At 38.9% G+C, this 19,378-nt stretch overlaps 2 protein-coding genes across 4 annotated transcripts; one reads left to right on the forward strand and one right to left on the reverse strand.

Annotated features, from left to right (window-relative positions):
* The first annotated feature begins 447 nt into the window (after positions 1-447).
* cdc73 (cell division cycle 73, Paf1/RNA polymerase II complex component, homolog (S. cerevisiae)) lies at positions 448-19,316 on the forward strand. Of its 2 annotated transcripts, none has more exons than XM_044030323.1 (17): positions 448-607; positions 2,097-2,202; positions 2,351-2,420; positions 2,605-2,667; positions 2,887-2,939; positions 3,572-3,660; positions 3,821-4,034; positions 5,554-5,652; positions 6,482-6,560; positions 7,867-7,931; positions 14,633-14,690; positions 15,002-15,037; positions 15,185-15,272; positions 16,038-16,199; positions 18,001-18,101; positions 18,307-18,448; positions 18,553-19,316. In XM_044030323.1, the coding sequence occupies exons 1-17, from the start codon at positions 477-479 to the stop codon at positions 18,587-18,589; spliced, it is 1,593 nt and encodes a 530-aa protein (XP_043886258.1). In that variant the 5' UTR covers positions 448-476; the 3' UTR covers positions 18,590-19,316. The 2 variants fall into 2 exon arrangements, with proteins under 2 accessions (XP_043886258.1, XP_043886269.1); XM_044030334.1 differs by having other exon boundaries at positions 5,554-5,649.
* On the reverse strand, positions 8,753-12,898 carry LOC122772354 (beta-1,3-galactosyltransferase 2). 2 transcript variants are annotated; one of them, XM_044030357.1, is made up of 3 exons: positions 12,611-12,898; positions 12,064-12,509; positions 8,753-10,583 (listed from the first exon to the last, which is right to left on the reverse strand). In XM_044030357.1, exon 3 carries the CDS (start codon positions 10,342-10,344, stop codon positions 9,115-9,117), a length of 1,230 nt encoding a protein of 409 aa, XP_043886292.1. In that variant the 5' UTR covers positions 10,345-10,583; positions 12,064-12,509; positions 12,611-12,898; the 3' UTR covers positions 8,753-9,114. The 2 variants fall into 2 exon arrangements, with proteins under 2 accessions (XP_043886292.1, XP_043886283.1); XM_044030348.1 differs by having other exon boundaries at positions 12,064-12,898.
* Positions 19,317-19,378: the final 62 nt, after the last annotated feature.

The raw sequence follows: 19,378 nt of genomic DNA on the forward strand, positions 1-19,378 counted from the left end.
ACTCCTATTGTTATCTATAAAACAAAACGAACTATACTCATCCTCACTTCATTGCTAATTATTTGTATATTGTATATATTTCCAGATTGTCTACTTTATTATTGTATTATTTTATTTAATATTTTTATTTCAAAAACAACAATTGTTTTTTTTAGTGTATTTAAATAATGTATTCTCTTTTTAGCCGTATTCATTAATTCACACTTTCCTTGGCACTTCTATTTTGGTCAAATTCGTTTTATTCTTTTTAAAGAATTTAAGGTATGACAGTCCATGCATAGATCAGAGGCAACATGTGAGAATACACACATGCACACAACGAGATATTGATACACAAAAAAGACACATGAGACGAATATTTCCCACTGAATTTTCTGGGAAAGTATGTTGTGGTTCGGGTCAGGCGTTCTGTGAGGCCACGCGCTGTTGATAACTGGGGGCCTTGCAAACACTACTCCACTACAAGACAACTGAAGATGGCGGATGTGTTAAGTGTTCTTCGTCAGTATAACATCCAGAAAAAAGAAATCGTCGCTAAAGGAGATGAAGTTATATTTGGAGAGTTCTCCTGGCCGAAAAATGTCAAGACCAACTACATAATCTGGGGGTATGTCAGTGCTTAAATGTATATAAGTAGCGTTTGTAGGCCGACAGCTGAAGCTAATCGATGCCTTGTGCTCCTGGCAGCGGCGGAAAACTCGCTAGCTGCAAGATGCTAACTTAACTCAACTCCTCGCTGTTGTTGCGTTAACTTACACTCTCCGGCTACTCCGCATTATTGCTCAGACGTAGCAGTTTAATTCACATACCTTCTTTGATAGCCTTTGCGTGTGTCAGTTTAAATTTTTAACACTTTTTTTTGTAAAGGTATGCATAGCATGTGTTGAGATAGTGACCTTTTCCTAATGGGACGTTTTGGGACGTTCGTAATGCTTTTTCCTTCACGTGATTTAGTGGCTCTTTAGTAATGACTAAATTAGCGTCATTGTCAATATTGCAAACGTCTTCTCTGTGCTGTGGCTTAGCAAATGTAAGTTGTGTTAGGATAAGCTCTACAAGAGGAAATAACTATTGGCTAGTCCAGTACCCAATTGCTGTTTTGGAGATTGTTGCTATTATTATATATATTATAAGTGTTTCTTCGATTTTTGAAGCGAATTGCACGCAACAATATGTCATGTTCTGTAGATTTGATGATTGTACTGTACTGTAGTACAATACTATCATCTGTACTGTAGTACATTAGACTTGCAGCTGCTGCCTGTATGCAATTGGTCGTATTTTTACAGAGGAACACATGGGAATGTACATAGCACACTGTAAAAGAACAGACCATCGATAAAAATCGATTACAATCATGATTAGTATTTGTAAGTCATTAATAATGTTAAATATATAGATATCATGTATACATACGCTATTATTTACATTTGTCTGCCACATTCACTCACAGACAGGACCACCCATGTCTTTACTGTTTGAATGAAAACCTGATGTGGATTAACAAATTGGGTGGATAAAGAGCTTACAACTTTTTATTTTTTAAACTTTAGTTAACAAGCATCACACCATCCTTGCACATAAACAGGTCTGCTGTCATCATTATAAGCCACATAAAATCTCTCCCATGTTTTAATTTCTATAGGAAGGCCACTGTATTTACTAGTAGTAAAATTAGCAGTTGCTGTAGTTTACAGTAACAGAGTTCATGCTGAATTTATGGTGTTTTAGTCTGTTGATATCTTTATCATCTGATGAACAACAATAAGGTAGCCAAGATATTGAAACCTATGACACACCTCAAGAGGTTCAAGGTTCAAGTTACATTTCTGACATTGCACATTTATCAGGGAGGGAATATTGCACATAATGTTACACATGGTTAGGTGAGGTAGTGTCTGGTAATTTACAGAGAGTTCAGTGGTTTTGATTTGCCATCAGTCTGACTGTGGCCGGGAAAAAACTGTTAAAAAAGCGAGTTCTGTGTGTTTTGATGCTGTCCGCTCTGCTGTGCCAGAGCAGTACCAGATTTAACTACATTTGATTTGTTCTCAGTGATATTTATTGATTTATCTATGTTTTTTTTATACTTCCAGTACTGGTAAAGAGGGCCAGCCCAAAGAATACTACACCTTGGACTCAATTTTGTTCTTGCTCAATAATGTGCATCTCCCCCATCCATCGTATGTGCGAAGAGCTGCAGTAAGTTAGGCCTCTTTGTATATTCTATATTCCGTCAGTGTCAGTGTTTCATTACTTCTGGACAAACTTGTGCTTTAGACTCCATGTCTTTTACTGCAGCATCTTTCAGGATTTCTCACAATTAACCTGGCAGTGTTTTTGTTTTTAGACAGAGAACATCCCAGTTGTCAGGCGACCTGACCGAAAGGGATTGCTCTTATATCTCAATGGCGAGAGTTGTAAGTAGCGCAAATAAGATCTTGATTGATTATAATGTGTCTTTCTCTCAAGTCTATGGTGTTTTACAACTTGTTTCCCATAAATATACACTGTATTGTCCTGATTTGTGTAAAATTATTTGTACAGTTGATCTAATAAGAAGCTATAATCATGTGTGATCTATTTTTTATTTTCCAATTGCAGCAACATCATCAAGTATTGACAGAAGTGCACCTATAGAAATAGGGTTGCAACGGCCAACACAAGGTAATTTTACAGCTTTGGTTGTAGCTTAAACACTTTATCATTACCATTAACTGAAACAATTTTACATTTAATTTGTTAAATGATACACCCTTTGCTGCAAGCTTCAACTTTCCTTTGAACATAAGCTTTCTATTCAGTATTTGCTTTTTTCATGGGGTTGTGGGTTGTTGGATACAAAGACATACTGAAGTAATACGAATGTTTTGTTTGGCTTGTCAGTCAAAAGAGCAGCAGATGAAGTATCTTCTGAAGCCAAAAAGCCAAGAATTGAGGTAAGCTGACAGAACCATATAATGACTGAATGCCTAAATACAAAAGAGCAGTAACCTTAAATGGTATTAGCATTCTCCATTATATTCTCTGATGCGCACACAATACCAGTCTCTCTACAAGACTCGTCATGATTTTTTTTTACTTGTAACAATTCTGATGCCTGAATATTTTTATTATATTTTTAGCACCTTATCTGAAGATCTGTAGTAATGCTTTTACAGTGCAGCACCTAACCAATTATCAGAAAAGCCAATCTAGAATATGGTGAGTGATTGAGAATCTGCAGTTGCAGCTCAACAGTCCAGAAAACAACTGACGCTCATACAGAAAAACCTAGCTTCAACTAATGGCCATTGACAAACCAAGCTACCGCACCTTTCAAATTAAGTGTCCCCCATCTTCTGGGGGATGGTGAGACGTTTCAAGTGGGTAGTCTGCACACAACAATATAAGACAGTCCTATTTCTGCAAAGCATTACAGTTCAGTTGGGCGAACAATTATACGATTTTATGTTAAATGGCAATGAATTAAGCATGGCGGGAGCCATTTAGGGCATTTCACATCTGTTGTTACACTGTAATATATAATAGTGCAGTTTGCTAATATAGTGTTTATGGCTTTAATCTAAAGGATGAAGAACGAGTGCGGTTGGACAAGGAGCGTCTCGCTGCCCGTCTGGAAGGCCACAAAGAGGGCATTGTACAGACTGACCAGATCCGGTAAAACGGGTCTTTTATTTGTAATTTGATGTTTATATTGGGTATTTTTGTTACTGAATAAACAGTATTCTGGGGTGACAAATATTAATTTCATGTTGTGGTAGCACCTGCTTCTTTGTGAGAAAGATCATTTACCTTTCTCCTCTTTCTTCTTGTCCAGATCGCTTTCAGAAGCCATGTCGGTGGAGAAAATTGCTGCCATCAAAGCCAAGATTATGGCCAAGAAACGTTCGACCATCAAAACGGATCTGGATGAGGACATAACCCTGAAGCAGAGAAGCTTTGTGGATGCAGAGGTGGATGTCACCAGAGATATTGTCAGCAGGGAGAGGGTGTGGAGAACCAGGACAACCATTCTCCAGAGCACTGGAAAGGTCAGCGTTTAAGCAAATGATGTAGTCACACTTTTCTCTCACTGCAAACAAATTTCTCTTGTCCCAGTAGTTGGTTTAATTTCCATTTTAATACAATGTGCCAGATTAGTACTGAGGGGGTTGTATTTTCACCTGTTAAGAGGCTTAGTTTCAGATTTCGACTCATCACTTTGTAAATGAGCTTTAATGAGCATGTCCACATTCTGTTTTTTATGTTGTGAAAGTATTATTGCAGTGACCTTTTAGATTGAAATTGTACTTTCTATCACACAGAACTGGAATTAAGCAAAGTTGTGCAGCAATGGTTTGTTATGCTGATCACAAGATGTGCAGTTGTGGATTTCAACAGAAGGGTTCCCACTTGTCCTTGTAATCCTTGAAAGTTTGTGAATCTGAATTTTTTTTAAGGCCCTTGAACGTTTTTGAATTAGACATGGGTCATTCAAAGTGCCTGAATTTTGTACAAGAAAGTTCAGTTGATATTTAGGTAAATGCCTCCTGCCGCTCATGTGCACTTATTTGTTACATTTGTTTCATGTGCCCTGCATTGCTTGATGTTCATAAACTAGGCCTACACTGAACAAACGTCGAGTTGTAATTACGAATGGTGTTGTGGGCTGTGTACACTGTCTCTATGAGATTCTATGCAGAACAATGAGCGAGTAACGTTAAATAAGGGAGCAAATTACGTGATGCCCGGGAAATGCAAATTCCAAGATCTCTGGCTCACCAAAGAAAAAAAGACTGGATTGCCCAAGATCCCAAAATCTATCACTTGGCCAGATGCAGAACGTGCTGCAAATCATTTAAATTGGACACCATGGGCAAAGTGGCTCTTACAATTAGGCTTTTGAATTTGAGGGAATTGGTCCTGGGAAGTCTTTGAAAAGTCCTTGATTTTGATGTCAACTGACACGTGGGAACCCTGCTTACTGTGTGTAGTAGAAAGCAGATATATTTTATCTGGTGACACAATCTACATGTTGCTAGAATTGTTAAGCAATATGTCAACATTACATCGTTTTCAAGACTTGGTCAAAGTTGCAATAGTGTTTGTTGGCTTTAAGATCAGTATATACTTAGGCAAACTATCAGCAAGAAATTGTAGATCTAAAGTTCATTTAGACATAGGCTAGCCTGGTGGCCCATAATTCAGATCCCTCTTGAAATAATTTCAAACTGTTCACAAGATCGAGAAGTTACCACCTCACATATTTTAAATTAAGCAGTACATAAAGTATAATGGTGTAAATTGCAATATATTTCCTGAGGGGGGCAGTGTTGTTTCAGTAATTTATTTTCAGTTGCTCATCATCTTCTTCTATGGGGTTTAGTAGCAGCTCACATGCATGATGTTGTGTCACTCCCACACTACCAAGCCCTGTTACCCTAAGAAAGCCACTTTCTACTGTTTTTTTCCATCAAAGCCTTTGATTATATATCCTGTAACATCATTACCAAATTATTTAAAAACAAAACATTTTCTTACTGAATATATGTCTCTCTTTTACCCTTCCAGAATTTCTCCAAGAATATATTTGCCATTCTTCAGTCAGTGAAAGCCAGAGAAGAAGGACGAGCACCAGAACAGAGACCAGCACAGAACACTACTCAGGTGGTAAGAATGTCATCTTGTTTTCTTTTTCTACTTCTTTTTTTGATGTTTTACAGCAATTGGCATCCATTCATTACCATGTTTTTGTAAACCAGGTAACATGAGCTGTGCTGGATGTGTGTTGGATGCTATTATTTACCCTTTTTCAGTCTGGTATTCACTGTAGGCATGCTGACGTTCTGCATCTCTGATGCATTAAAATCTAAAATTACTCATTGAAACCCACTGTCCATGGGTTTGGCTTTTACACTTTTATTCTAAACTCATAAACGCTCCTCTTACTTTAATCACTTCAGTTATCACTCACAGACACACATGGAATCTGAGTTGACTGTCTAGAGCTAGACTATATCTCTGAGTGTTACCGGATACTGAAACATGTTTTCTTTGGCAAATGTCATAAAAAAAAAAGGAAATGAAATGTATGATGATAATGGGGGCGGGACTAGTTAAGCTTTGCTTCTCCCGCTTTTCCCTTTCGGTTATGTACATTGTGTGAACTGCACTGTTATGTGACGAGTGATCTAAATGTCATGACCGAAATAAATAAATAATTAAATCATTGAGGCCTGTTGAACATGACAAAAGGTGGATTAACTGGTGAGGTGTCAGAGCTGACCTTAAAATCAAAAATCAAATTGAGGTTTTGGAGAGTAATGACACCTCTAATTACTATATCCTACTTCACAAGACTGTCTTTTTCCATTCCTATGCATACACACCTTGTTTTTAGTTGTCAGCACCTGTTTAATTTATTTGAAACGTTTTGAGAATTGGGCGGTATTGACAATTGATATTTACAGTTACTATTTGTGTATCCTCTGTTTTCCAGGACCCATCCTTAAGGAACAAGCAGCCTGTCCCTGCTGCCTACAACAGATACGATCAGGAGCGATTCAAAGGAAAAGAGGGTGAGTTTATTTGTGTTTCTGTGAATTGTTTTCACAAAGAAAAATGTGTGTAATTAACCATATTGTTATTGTACTGAAAATGTGTTTGTCTCTGTATGTTGGCTCTGTGATGGACTGGCAACTTGTCCAGTTCTGGAATAGTGTCAGCTGGGATTGACCCTAAAAGGACAAGTGATAAAGATAATGGATTGATTGCTAGAAAAATATTTTGGTGTTTAAATCCCAGTTTATTTGTGTGATGTTTTTCTGGTAATTGTCACAGTAACTGCTCACTGCCCACAAGATAAAAATCACATATACGGCGTATTTCCACTGGCTCTACTCGCCTCGGCACGGTTAGGTTGCATCTCCACTACAAAAAAGTGCCTACTTAACGTGGGCGGAGTCATCACTGCACAGCTGACTGAAACCGCGGTGACTTTGTTTTATACGCAACATACACACACACACACACACACACACACACACACACACGAGCGACTAGTGACTTTACACCAGACTCTTGTAGTTGTTGGAGATTAACCCACATCTTTTGGGTTGTTAAGTAGTTTTAACTGATCTACAGTGGCATTGTTCGGCATGATTTCTGTCCACACATCTCCGGAGTACAGCTACTACAGCGGCAGCGATAGTCTGTGGAGTAATGACGCGAGCATGCTGCTGTGATGCCGTGAGCGATTGCCGATTAACCCACGTTTTTGGGATTGCTAAGTAGTTGTAATTGATCTACAGTTCGGCACTGTTCGGCTTGATTTGTATGTGGGACATCTCTTCCTGTGACGGCACACTGGCCAGTCAGTGGCCGGCACACTTTTGGATCCTCTCCTGAGCAGGTACTAAAAGTAGTACCTGGTACCAGGTACTATGCTAGTGGAAACGCTACTTGCTGTGCCAAGCCGTGGCGTGTAGAGGCGAGGCGAGGCAACGTGAGTAGAGCTGGTGGTAATGCGCCATTTGATTGATTACCATAAACATCCCATGCCCTTTGCCATGATTTTATAAAGCCCAAATGTGATTAATTTGGGGTTCATTTCCATAATATTAAGATACAATACAGTGTTACAGTTGGAGTCGGAGCATATTAAGAAGGACCTCAAGGGATAATAGAATTAATAAAGCAATTATATTATGGCTTTTGAGGTCTCTTGTCTGATGTTTTTATATTGATAAAAATCTATGCCATTTAATATATATTGGTGTCCAATATTTGATATTAGGCAGGATAAGGTAGCGTTGGCCAGTTTGACCTAAAATATATATCAAAATGTCAACATCCTCAACTCCCTATATTCCATATTTTTTGTAGAAACTGAGGGTTTCAAGATTGACACCATGGGCACCTACCACGGCATGACTCTGAAGTCAGTGACGGTAAGAACAAAGCCTTTTGTTTGCTGAAGATTTATGAAAAGAGCGACACCTGTATGTGAATTTTAATTTGTGCCAATCCAAAAAAGTGCTGCTGTGTTTGATGATGGATGTTTGTTCGAAGCTGCTAAAAACAGTTTAACTGTTGTTTTATTGCGCACATGAAAAGCCACATAGACCACCACAGACAGGAAAGACACATCAGTAAACAGGTGTCACCCAGTTTGTTACTCGGTTAAGAAGAGGAAATGTTTCACTACATCAACTTCTCATTTGATGCATGTAAGATGTATGGTCACATCGTTGAAAAGGGTTTGTTTTTGTTTTTTTAAAACATCTGTGACAGTTTAATTTGTTTGTTGAAATGTTTATTAGCACTGTATCTATCAACGTCAGTTTTGAGTTCGTATCGGCAAGACATAAGGGAACACGCACGATTACAAAAAGCACCTTTGGCTCACACATTTTTTTTTTAAATCTTTTGCATAAACGATAGTGTACCAAATCATCAGTTTGTTCACGAGTTGGACAAACCACTTTTATTTTCAAGCATGTTCAAGGGTAAGCCATTTTAAAGGGTGATTGACTTTTTCCCATTGTCTGGAAACATGCGTGTTTTTCTGCTTTTAGCTATGTTGCTTCAATTTAGATGGGTAAACATTAGAGATGCACTGAAAATTTGGCGACCGAAACATCGATCGAAAATGCCTTTTTTGAAGCATGAATATTAATCTATACAATTGCAATGCCTTGACTTAGTGAGGTAAGTACACACAGTCCCAGCCATAACAACAAAATTAAGTTTTAAAAAAAAAACAATGGTACAGAATTGACTTAATTTATTTCGGTGTTTCTGTTTTCGGCCAAGTGTTTCCAGATTTCCGGGTCCTGGTTTCGGCCAACAATTTTCATTTCGGTGCATCCATAGTGAACATTGACTGAAATAAGACAGAGGTTACCAGTGATTTCATTACAGTAATTATACTGTGTTCTACCATTGCAGAATACAATGATCATAACTGGTGTCTCCACCACTGTTTTGAGCTGGAGCCAGTAAATATCCACTGATTACTTAAGAGTCATTTGACCTGGAAATTGATATAGATTGTACAATTTCCCATTGGTACAGAGCTTGTAAGTACAAAAGTATCAGTTTTGAGCCTGTCTTTTGCATTCATTCTGACATTCATGAGTGAGTCTTGACAGCTCTCTCTCTAAATGAATTGATGCAGGCATTGTGTTTATTGTTTTGCAAGTGATGCCAATATTTAAGTAGTTCATTCGGGTGAAACCCATGCGATGTTATCAGGTGGCTATACTTGCAGCTTGAGTAAGACACTCGCCAGTGGTTAAATAGGAACTCATTGGGTGGTGGTGTGGGCTCAATGCCAAGCTTGGCCAGGCAAATTCCCACATAAACATCCTCGAGATGCAGGTGGCGAATGCATAGAGATGTCTCATAGATCTTAATCGCCAAGTCTCCAGAGAAGACATAACCAGTCCCAGAACAGAAGGTGGGATACTTTTCATTTGGGTAAAGCTCTGGGGGCATGTACCATTTGCTGTTTTTATTTCGGTTGGGCGCAAAGCCTCTCATGTTATTTCCTGTGAAGTAGTGCTTTTTGGGATTCAGATCTGGTCTGAGAAGTTTATAAATGAGGTACTCTGTGTTGACGAACATGTCACTGTCTGTCTTCATGACATAGCTGGCTTGTGGGCAGTGCATTGCCACCCAGTTCATTCCCATCAATGTCTTAATAGTCAAGTTTTTGTAAGAATCCAGAAAGTCCTGCTGAATTATGTCATGGTGCCTCTGGCTCTCTGCTTCGAGCATCCTTTGTTGTAAAAGTCCGAGCTCCCCCTCACTTTTTCCTAGCAGGAAAAGTCGGATGAATCCCAGAGCTGGAGCGACACTCTCATTCCCCCATGTCTGACGAATGGCGTTCCTTGCTTCCACCTTCCGAGCTTCAGTAGCTATCAGCAACACCAGAAATGGTGCAGGGCTCATTTTTACACATTTGTCTGGCTCATTGATGATGTAATGGAAAGGCCCATGTCTTATGTTTTTAATTTCTCTCTCTTCACTTTGGCTTGTGTTGCCTGCCAGAGCGTGCTCAAAATCTGGGTCTCCTTGAGGAGAGAAGTCCTCCTTCTCAGGGGAACTTGCATTGACATGAGCCTTGGTAGCTGGCTGTGGAACAATAACAAATCTCCACATTGAATGTTGGGAGCTCATGTTCTCTTTGGCTTTGGTGTTTTGAAGTCCACCTACTCCATACACCACAGGATGGCCTCTCCACAATGGCATACCTGTTCGCCTGGGCAGCCACACCTGGTAAACTAGAAAGACCAATACACCCAACAGTGAGAGGAATATGGCTGTGTGATTACAGCAGTGGCGCCGTCTCCACTGCATGGTTCTGCTGGCTGTGATTCACTTAGATGTTTAACTCAGAAGGCCACCCCTCAGCAGCATTTGGCCAGGTATTGATCCCTGGAGAAAACCTGAAGTCTATCTGGTGAGTCAATTAAAGGACGTTGACCCCATTTCGGTAAACCAATTTGTTGATGTCCAGTGGTGCCCTCGATCAGGGGTGTCAAATTAAAATAACCTAGGTACCTACGGGCATCTGGTCCGGTCAAAAGGGGGCTAGTCTAGAGAAAAAAGTGGGGGAAAAAAAATGTTATTCAATAGTGAATGGGCAGTATGAGCTTAACACAACAAAGATATTTATGATGATATTCCACAGAATTTCTGAGTGAAAATGCTTGTTTTGATATAGAATGATGTATACTTCAGAATAAAAACATATTTAAACAAATCTATATCAATATATGTATAATAATATCTATATGTGGACAACTGTAATTTAAACAGCAAAAAGGCTGTATATATTGTATAAAATGTAATGTTCAATGTAATACATTTAATAATGTGATAATTACAGCATAATGTCTTGTTATTACTATGACAAAAATATTGCTAGCAATAATATTTAGTAGTATATTATCTCTATATTCCATCACTTCATCATCATTGTTTTTGTCTGTAAGAAAATGCTCAGAAAAAACATTAATTGCAAATTTAATAGTAAAAAAAACACATTTTCCTCCAAGTTAGTCAGCCCTAGTCAATAGGCAGTTGTTCAAATAACCAGATATTTTCTTTGAGATGATGGGTCACAAGACCTCTCTTGCGCCTTTGTTCTCACATATGACTCTCCTGAGGGTAAGCACAGATGATGTTGTACCAATAACTCAAATAGGCAATTTTTTGATATGTGAATATTGGCTATACAAATACAATCTGTTTTTGAGGGAAAAGATGAAATTGAACAACAACATAAGCATTTCGCCAGAAAATGTGGTTGGGAATACTCTTACGTGTCTGACTGTCTTTCTGTGTATTTCTCTGTGTCTCTATCTTTGTGTGTGTTTACTCATACTGTTGTCTTTGCCTTTTTGGTCTTGCCTATTTGTGATGGCCCAGAAAAGTTGTAGAAATTTGGAATTTTAAATTGTGGCCCCACAGATAACAACTAACTGATTCAGTGGCAGTGTCTTTTATTCTAAAATATCTATGCATGAAAACCCATAAATGTGGACTTGTTTGCCATGCAAGTTAATGGAAAAACAAAATAAAGTATATTACTTTAGACTTCACTTAAACATCAGACTGCTTACATACTCAACATTGCTTTATGCCCCATAATCATCAGTAATATGGTAAAGATGTTTTTTAAACTGTTGGTTTCAGAGCAAGTATGAATTGAATTGTTTCAACAACTTCACAATGTTTCACTCTTGATCTCAACCCAGATTAGAGATGTTTAAGAGTAGCCTGTTTGTGTGTTCTCTTAGTTTTGACTGAATTATGCTGCCCTTTTAAAAGACCCCAACAACACAAAGAGTGGTTTGTGAGAGCTTGCGGAAGCACAGGAAGACTCATGTGAGCGCTTTTGCATGCATCGACAGAAAAAAAGAGTGATTCCTGTTTAAACAGACAACACCCTTTAAACTACATGTTGCATAAAATGCTGTTCATTGTTTTTTGCAGTGTGGAACTCATTACACACATTGCACATTATTTTGTCAACGGGCATTTGCATTGTATCTTTCACTACAAAAAACTTACACGTTTTAATCCAAGCCTTTTCTTGCTGCATATGATGAAAAGCAGTTGCAGACTTGGTAGCTTCTAGGTCTTTGCTCTGCACTCCCAGTCAAATCACAATCACATCCAGCTTAGATCCTCATGTATTCACATTGCCATGTGACAAAGTAGCCTCCTCCTTCATTAGAAAGTAATGTCAATGTTGTTCATTAGTATATTAGTCACTTGGAAATGAAATGAAATCTCCTCCAGGAGCTTGTAGTAACCATCACATGCATGAAAAAGCAACGTGTCTGCATCAGCAGATCATGTGTCGGTGTTGCGGTCTCTGTTTTTGGTGCATTGTCTCCAGAGGCTTGATGCTAATGTTGCTGCTGTTGCTGCCACCGCCACCTCTGGCCAGAGGTAGAGGGGAGGTCTGTTGCTGGCAGGTAGCCCGATTCCTTTCACTGTCCTCTTACGCCATACTGCAAATATCAAAGCAACACTGGATTAATTAGGTGAATCCCTGGATGTTGCCCAAGCTGTACATCTCTGTCGGGCTAAGCTTTTCTTCTAAATTACACACCAGTGCTTTTGCTCCTGCGCTGCTGCTTTCTTCCTCTGATTCAGCCTTGCGTGTCATCTTCCCTCCCCCCATGTACCGCTCGTCTCTTTTTTACTTCCATTTTCCTCTCTTTGTGTCCGTCCTTCAGCGCACCGCCTTGTCTGTGTGAGGGGTAGAAGGGTGAGAGCAGTGTGGGAGGAGAATGATGAACAGGATGCAGTGCTGTCAATTATGTTGTTGCTTTCTGAAAGGCAGTTTCAGGCTTGGTGGCAGTACATTCTCCCACCACATCACGCTATCTCTGCTGCTGTTGCTGCCTACTCTGTTGAGGTGGGAGGGGGGTTGGGCTTCTGACCTATATGTATTCATACCCACTGCTCTGAGAGAGCAATGAAGCGTTATCACAGTTTGGCATGCTGTTAAGTAAGAGGAGAGAAAAAATCATCCATCATCTTCTTAACCTGTGCAAACATTGACAGTGCAAATTGACCCCTCTGTCCCCATCTTCCTCTCCTGCCAGTCTCTTGTGCTGGACAATGATAAAGATGCTTAATTAAAACATTCTTTCTCCCCTGCTCATTCAACCATTTGAGTCTGTTACCTTAATTCTCTCATCAATGCATTGTCATTTTAATCCTAACGATGAATTTCTGGCAGCAGTATTTTATTTTTTACACTGAATAAGGCAGGGAACAAATACTACATGATACAATATTCCTTCAAAGATATTCAGTAAATGTCAGCGCATGATGACATTACTTGCTTGTATCTATCAATTTCACATCAAAATACAACATAAGACAGTGCCCTCTGCTGGACCAAGCAGCAATTACATGAGACTGTTGCAGTGCTAGGCTGTATATTTTGAGCTCAAACTGGTTTTTAAGGTTGGAGTTTGACCTTGTCCCTCAAGTTTGACCCTTCTTTAAATATGCTGTACTTACTTTAAGATGGATATTCTGGTGTATGCTGGGAATTGTGTTCTTTATGTGGCCAGTAAATCGATACATGTTGAACCAAGTGGCCATTACTGATAGTTTGCTTTGAGACATTGCATTATTATTACTTACTTAAATCACCATTTAACTTTTTCTGAAGCTCCTCATAAGAATTAGAAATTTATTTATGGAGTTTAAAGGTTTGTATTAGTGTAATGTTTGTAGTTTGAACTCATCCAGACTAGTAACTAGAAAAAAATTCATGCATTTTATCATGAAAGTGTCATCAGGATTATTTTAAGATTGAACAGGATTGAGTAGTTTTGATTTATGTTCGAAGATGGTCTAAATGAATCCTATATTTGCCAAAAAGAAATAGTGTTAGTGGGAGCACTGCACTCTTTGGAACAGCTGTTGTAGCTTTATGACATTGATTTTTCTAATATTGACTTCCTAGCACAACACCAGCCTAATAATATTGACACTGAACGTTCTTTAGCCTCAGCCACAGACAAACCAGGTTTGTCTGTTTCAGTGGCTCCTGCCAGTGCTGGTGCTATCCTGAGGGGATCTCACTGAATGATGGATTACTGTGAGACTAAGAACCCCTAATTTTGCACTGCCTTTACGTCCCTTCCACCACATTAAACTCTTGGACATACACACATTTACACATGCACCTTTCTACAGGCAAACATTAGTGACTGGGACAGAGTGAAGGATGAGTATCTTTAAGCAACATACCTTGTTCTATTAGCATGGAAAACAGGTCAAAGCCTTTAAATGGAACTTGTCCCATTTTCACAAATTTGTTTGACTTTTAAGGACTCTTAAGACTCTTGTTTTGCTTCTCCTCCCATCAATACATCTTTGAGAGAGATAGTAAGGATTTTTAGGTCCAGAATTGTTCTGTTTTTCTGACCCTACATGTACTCAGCTGAATGACAAAGTTGAATCTAATCTAAGTGAATATTTAACTAAAGCTAGATTTTATATTGCGTATCAAATAGCAGTCGCAATGTATGTGACAAAAATCACAATATGATACTTTACCCAAATCGTTCAGCCCTCGTTTACTTAACTTGGGGTGTTGTGTTTTTTCCAGGAAGGAGCTTCTGCTCGGAAAGCCCAGACCCCAGCACTGCAGCCGATTCCTCGTCCAGGTTAGTGTTCACCTCAAAACATCAGCAAACATTCATGCATATGCCAATTGTTTGCAGTTTGTTTGTATGCATGGTGAGCCCATACACAGTGTGCACATCCTCCGCACATCCATTTGTTTGTGGGGCCCTTCATTTCTGTCACAGTAACTTCAATTTGGATTTATTGTTGCCATTAGGAACAGTCATCATTACAGAAGTAACCTGTGACAGTAGAAAAACAAATACCAACTCTGTGTGAAATCCATGTCCACCAACACGTTTGTATATGTTCAGACATTATCACATTTTTCACGTCTTGTTTTTTCCTCTAGTTTCACAAGCCAGACCTCCACCAAATCAAAAGAAAGGTATGTTTACATAAATGAAAAAGCACATCTGCTTTACATTATATAATATATATTATTATATTATTGTTTATGGTAACTGGCTTTTTTGGTCTCTCAGTCCAACTCTTTGTATCTATTTTTATGTTTTTCTTTGATGTTTCTCAACAGGTTCACGGACGCCCATCATCATCATCCCTGCTGCCACCACCTCACTCATCACAATGCTCAATGCTAAGGATCTTCTGCAGGATCTTAAGTATGAAACCCATTTGTAATTTGTTTTAAACAAAATTCTTTTAATTGCAAAAAAAAAAAAAAAAACACATATTAAAACAATGGGGGGCATTGAATGGGCAACACAAAACCAGTCACAATAGTGTTCCCAGTTTGATAAATTTGAAGTAGTGTAAAAAAAAATTATGTCAATTTATTTCTAATTCACAGAATGATTACAGTCATAGTACAAATATGTTGTTTATTCATCACACAGCAAATGCAGCTAAATAGTGTCTACTTAATTTCTAAAAGCCTTTGTTTCTGCCTGGCTGTTTTCAAATGTTATCCAGTAGTAAAACAGGTTAATTCTGAGTAAATGTCAACATAGCAAAGGTGTAATTTAGCCTTCTATATTTCAACTAGATTGTTTTTTTTCTCTTTTAATGTTATAAGAGCATAGGTTGAAGCATCTGATTCTCTTTTAATGTTATAAGAGAGTAGGTTGAAGCATCTGATTAAGTGTATTTGCTGTTGTGTACAGTAGCATCAAGGTTCAGGTTCCATTCACTGTGCGACCATTACACAGTGAATGTGCCAGTGCTCAACTGAGCTTCATTCATTCACTGTAACAACACGAAAATGTATGAAATGCCACAGACCTTTTTGAAGTCGTCCTGTTTCAGTTGTGAAATGTAAGCTTGTTAGCCTGACAGGCTAATGTTGTAATGTGCAGCTTATTTTAAAGCAGAAAAACACTGAATTGAATCACTTCCTTACACTGCTCCTGTTTGTCTGTGCTGACCAGGTTTGTTACTTCAGAAGAGAAAAAGAAAGGTGGCATCCAGCGTGACAATGAGGTTCTGCTTCAAAGACGCAAAGACCAGATCCAGCCTGGTGGCGCCACACTGAGTGTCACTGTGCCGTATCGTGTCATCGATCAGCCTCTCAAACTGGCACCACAGGACTGGTGAGCCTTTTCTTTATGTTCATTAATGTTTTCCCACCACACAGGAACACTCTTTAGTGCAGAAAACCTGTAAGGTCTTCACCTCTGTAGTATTTCATTTCTAATTCTTTGATCTAGAAATAGTCCTGTGTTGTGTATTCTTGTTGTGTCAAAGCATTCAAAGGGGAAAAACAAAGCTTTGAAAAATAAACGATTACTTCGATTATTTTAATTTGTCTGCCACTGCATCTTCCGCTGTCTTGTATGCCTTTCTATCCTTGACGCACTTGCGCAGTAGCGGTAGTCACTGGAACAGTTACGCCCAAACAGTATCATGGCTAAGAGGTTTGGAGCATTTTACCAAAATAAAAGAAGAATGTGCAATGCAAAATCTGCAAGGCAGAACTTGCCTTTCATGGCAGTATGACGGCGATGCACAAGCAAGGAAGCATGTTGTGGCTGATCAAATTTCTGACGAAGAGGGACAGTTGTCTCAGTAAGCTAATTGGCTAGTTAGCTGGTAAAATTAACATCAACAGTGAGCTACTTACTTATAGCTGTAAACATTAATTATAACGATGCCGATGTCATTGGCCTTAGCACACATGTTATGTGTTTGCTGTAACGTCATGTTTTAATAGGCAATGTGGTAACGCTAATAGTGCATAGTTTTTGGTTCCATTTTACACTGGACTAAACATATACAGCCAAAAAATGTTAAAGGCCAGAGTTGTGCCCTCATTTTATTTTATTTAGACATTAGAAAATGTCAGAAATGTTCATTAAAAGTTGAATGAACTATCATCATAATTGTCTTCAAGCTGGAAGCTAATGATGGTTATATAAGCACATCTGCACGCTGGTGTGATAAGCTGTAATTTATGTATGATCTGATCAGTCGACTAATCGCAATAATTGTTTGTGGCAGCCCTAGTGTGTACGTGAATAGCATTTAATATTGGACCCATAGATGGGTTTGGCCTGGCAGCCACATTTTACATTATGTCCACTAAAGGTTTTTGCTTTTGTCAATAAATGTCAAAAACGGTGATTGTGAGAGTCACTCAAGTCTAGCTCTGAATTTACATCAGACTTGAAGCAAGGCGAAGAGGGAAATGTAAAAGGAGTTAGGGAGAGGATTTTGGAGTCTCCTGAGAGAATTTCCTTTTTTATTGCGGCATGTAGCCAATGGGGATAATGAAGGTGTGCTATTTAAATTTAATTACAGTCTGTAATTGTGTGAGCCACAAACGTGGAGTAAAAATTCAAATTCTCTCTAAAGATGAACAGTCTTGAGTTTCAACCATTTTCTTCTGTGTCATTGTGTGAACCGGCCTCACTCCAGATGGCTCAACTGTTGACTTCTGTGAAATTCTCTCACTGACTAATTCTGACTCCTGCAGTCTGTGAAATAAGAAGTGGTATAAGTTATTATAGAATGTGTTTTATGTACAGTCGTTGGTTAAATGTTAAAAGTCTCTTTGTCGAGGTTAGGAGAGGATGTGGTTTATATTTCCTCCCATTTTGTGCACCATTGTTGCAGGCCTTGTCATGCTTCTTTACTGTTGGGTGTGTTATACCAGAATTATCACACATATTATAACACACTTTTGTTCATCTCTTGCTCATAGAACTGTTGATTTTTCATTTTGACATTGACAGGACAATGTGAATTGAATCTGCAGTTTACATTCATGTAGCGTTGATCATGCAAGTATGACGCAGTGACAGGTAACTTGGTTTTATGTGAAGTGTGTTCACTCCGCCTGGCCCTGACTGTGTGTCCTTTCTTTGCTCAACAACATGCACGTTTTCTTTGCAGGGATCGAGTGGTGGCCGTGTTTGTGCAGGGACCTGCCTGGCAGTTTAAAGGCTGGCCGTGGCTGCTGCCCGATGGATCTCCTGTCGACATTTTCGCCAAAAGTGAGCAATACACTTCATTTAGTTTTTCCTCTCATAGCGAGATATCAGCTTGTGGTTTTGTTATGTTGGCTTTCTTAAAATCATTGCTGATAAATTCTTGCTGAATTTGCTAATATGATTTAAATGCAGTGCAGCGGCTGACTTAATGTGAGTGTCAGATGGCTGGTTTTAGCCTCTTCATAAATGTATGGCTGTTTCCCTCCAGTTCGAGCCTTTCATTTAAAGTACGATGAGGCAAAGACGGACCCCAATGTGCAGAAGTGGGATGTGACCGTCCTGGAGTTGAGTCACCACAGGCGCCATCTGGACCGGCCAGTTTTCTTGCGCTTTTGGGAAACCCTTGACAGGTGTTTTATTGTTGTACACACAATCATTTTATTTCTTTTGAAATGTTGTCATGGTTGAAGATGTTTTGTGCCAACTAACCTGTCTAATCTTTATCGTTCTGCAGATACATGGTGAAACACAAATCTCACCTCAGGTTCTGAACCCAGATCAGTGTCCATCTATCAAAGTCCCACAAATGATTTCTCCAAACTCCCATCTCTCCACTGATGACCTCTTACAGCTGTATCCACTTCCACCCAAGTTGCCATCCCATCTTCCACCACGCTTCCTGTTTTAAGGACAGATTACCTTGTGGTCTTCCTGACATTTCCTCGGACTCCTAATGCAATTTGCTGGATTTGTTGCCCCGGACACTGGAGAAGAGATTTATGGGATTTTTGTGTGTGTTTCAGTTGTAATTGTAAAAATACCAAAATGTTTTATAAAAAAAAAGGCAACGTAACTTTGGAAACAATTAAAAGAGACGTTAAATAACAGTGGTGATGGAGAATATTGTGAATTCAACTCGGAACAGTCATTTTTTTCCATTTAGGGTGTTTGTTGTCTGAAATGTACATAAATAACAAAACCATGTCAGAGCCAAAAGTCTTTTGGGAGACGGGAGGAGGCAGTTGAGAGATTTAAGTTGTAAAGCTACTCTGATCTGGTTCCAAGAAATGATCTCAGTCATGCAGCCAGTTCCAAGCTCATTTTTGTTTCTTTTTTTGTTTTGTTTTGTTTTGTTTATCGGACAGATTAGCGTCATGCAATGGCCTCATTAATTTCTTCTTTGTTGGTGTTGTGCTGTCAGGAGAGTCATGATGCCCATATTGCTTTAAGTCATCATGTGGAAAAAAAACAAAAACAATAAAGCCTCAGAGAAACGAATGCTTCCCTGCTGCCTGTTGTAAACTGTTCCTCAGGAGCTTGATTTTGGTTTGTTTTAATCT

This window comes from Solea senegalensis, linkage group LG1, assembly GCF_019176455.1.
Source record: "Solea senegalensis isolate Sse05_10M linkage group LG1, IFAPA_SoseM_1, whole genome shotgun sequence".
NCBI classification, from domain to species: Eukaryota; Metazoa; Chordata; class Actinopteri; order Pleuronectiformes; family Soleidae; genus Solea; species Solea senegalensis.

Bases quoted from the DNA above. Each gene is read 5' to 3' on its own strand.
- cdc73 (XM_044030323.1), top strand. From the start codon at position 477: ATGGCGGATGTGTTAAGTGTTCTTCGTCAGTATAACATCCAGAAAAAA. The intron at 6,561-7,866 runs GTGAGTTTATTT...TATTTTTTGTAG, and splicing joins GCGATTCAAAGGAAAAGAGG to AAACTGAGGGTTTCAAGATT. The intron at 15,038-15,184 runs GTATGTTTACAT...GTTTCTCAACAG, and splicing joins TCCACCAAATCAAAAGAAAG to GTTCACGGACGCCCATCATC.
- LOC122772354 (XM_044030357.1), bottom strand. From the start codon at position 10,344: ATGCAGTGGAGACGGCGCCACTGCTGTAATCACACAGCCATATTCCTC.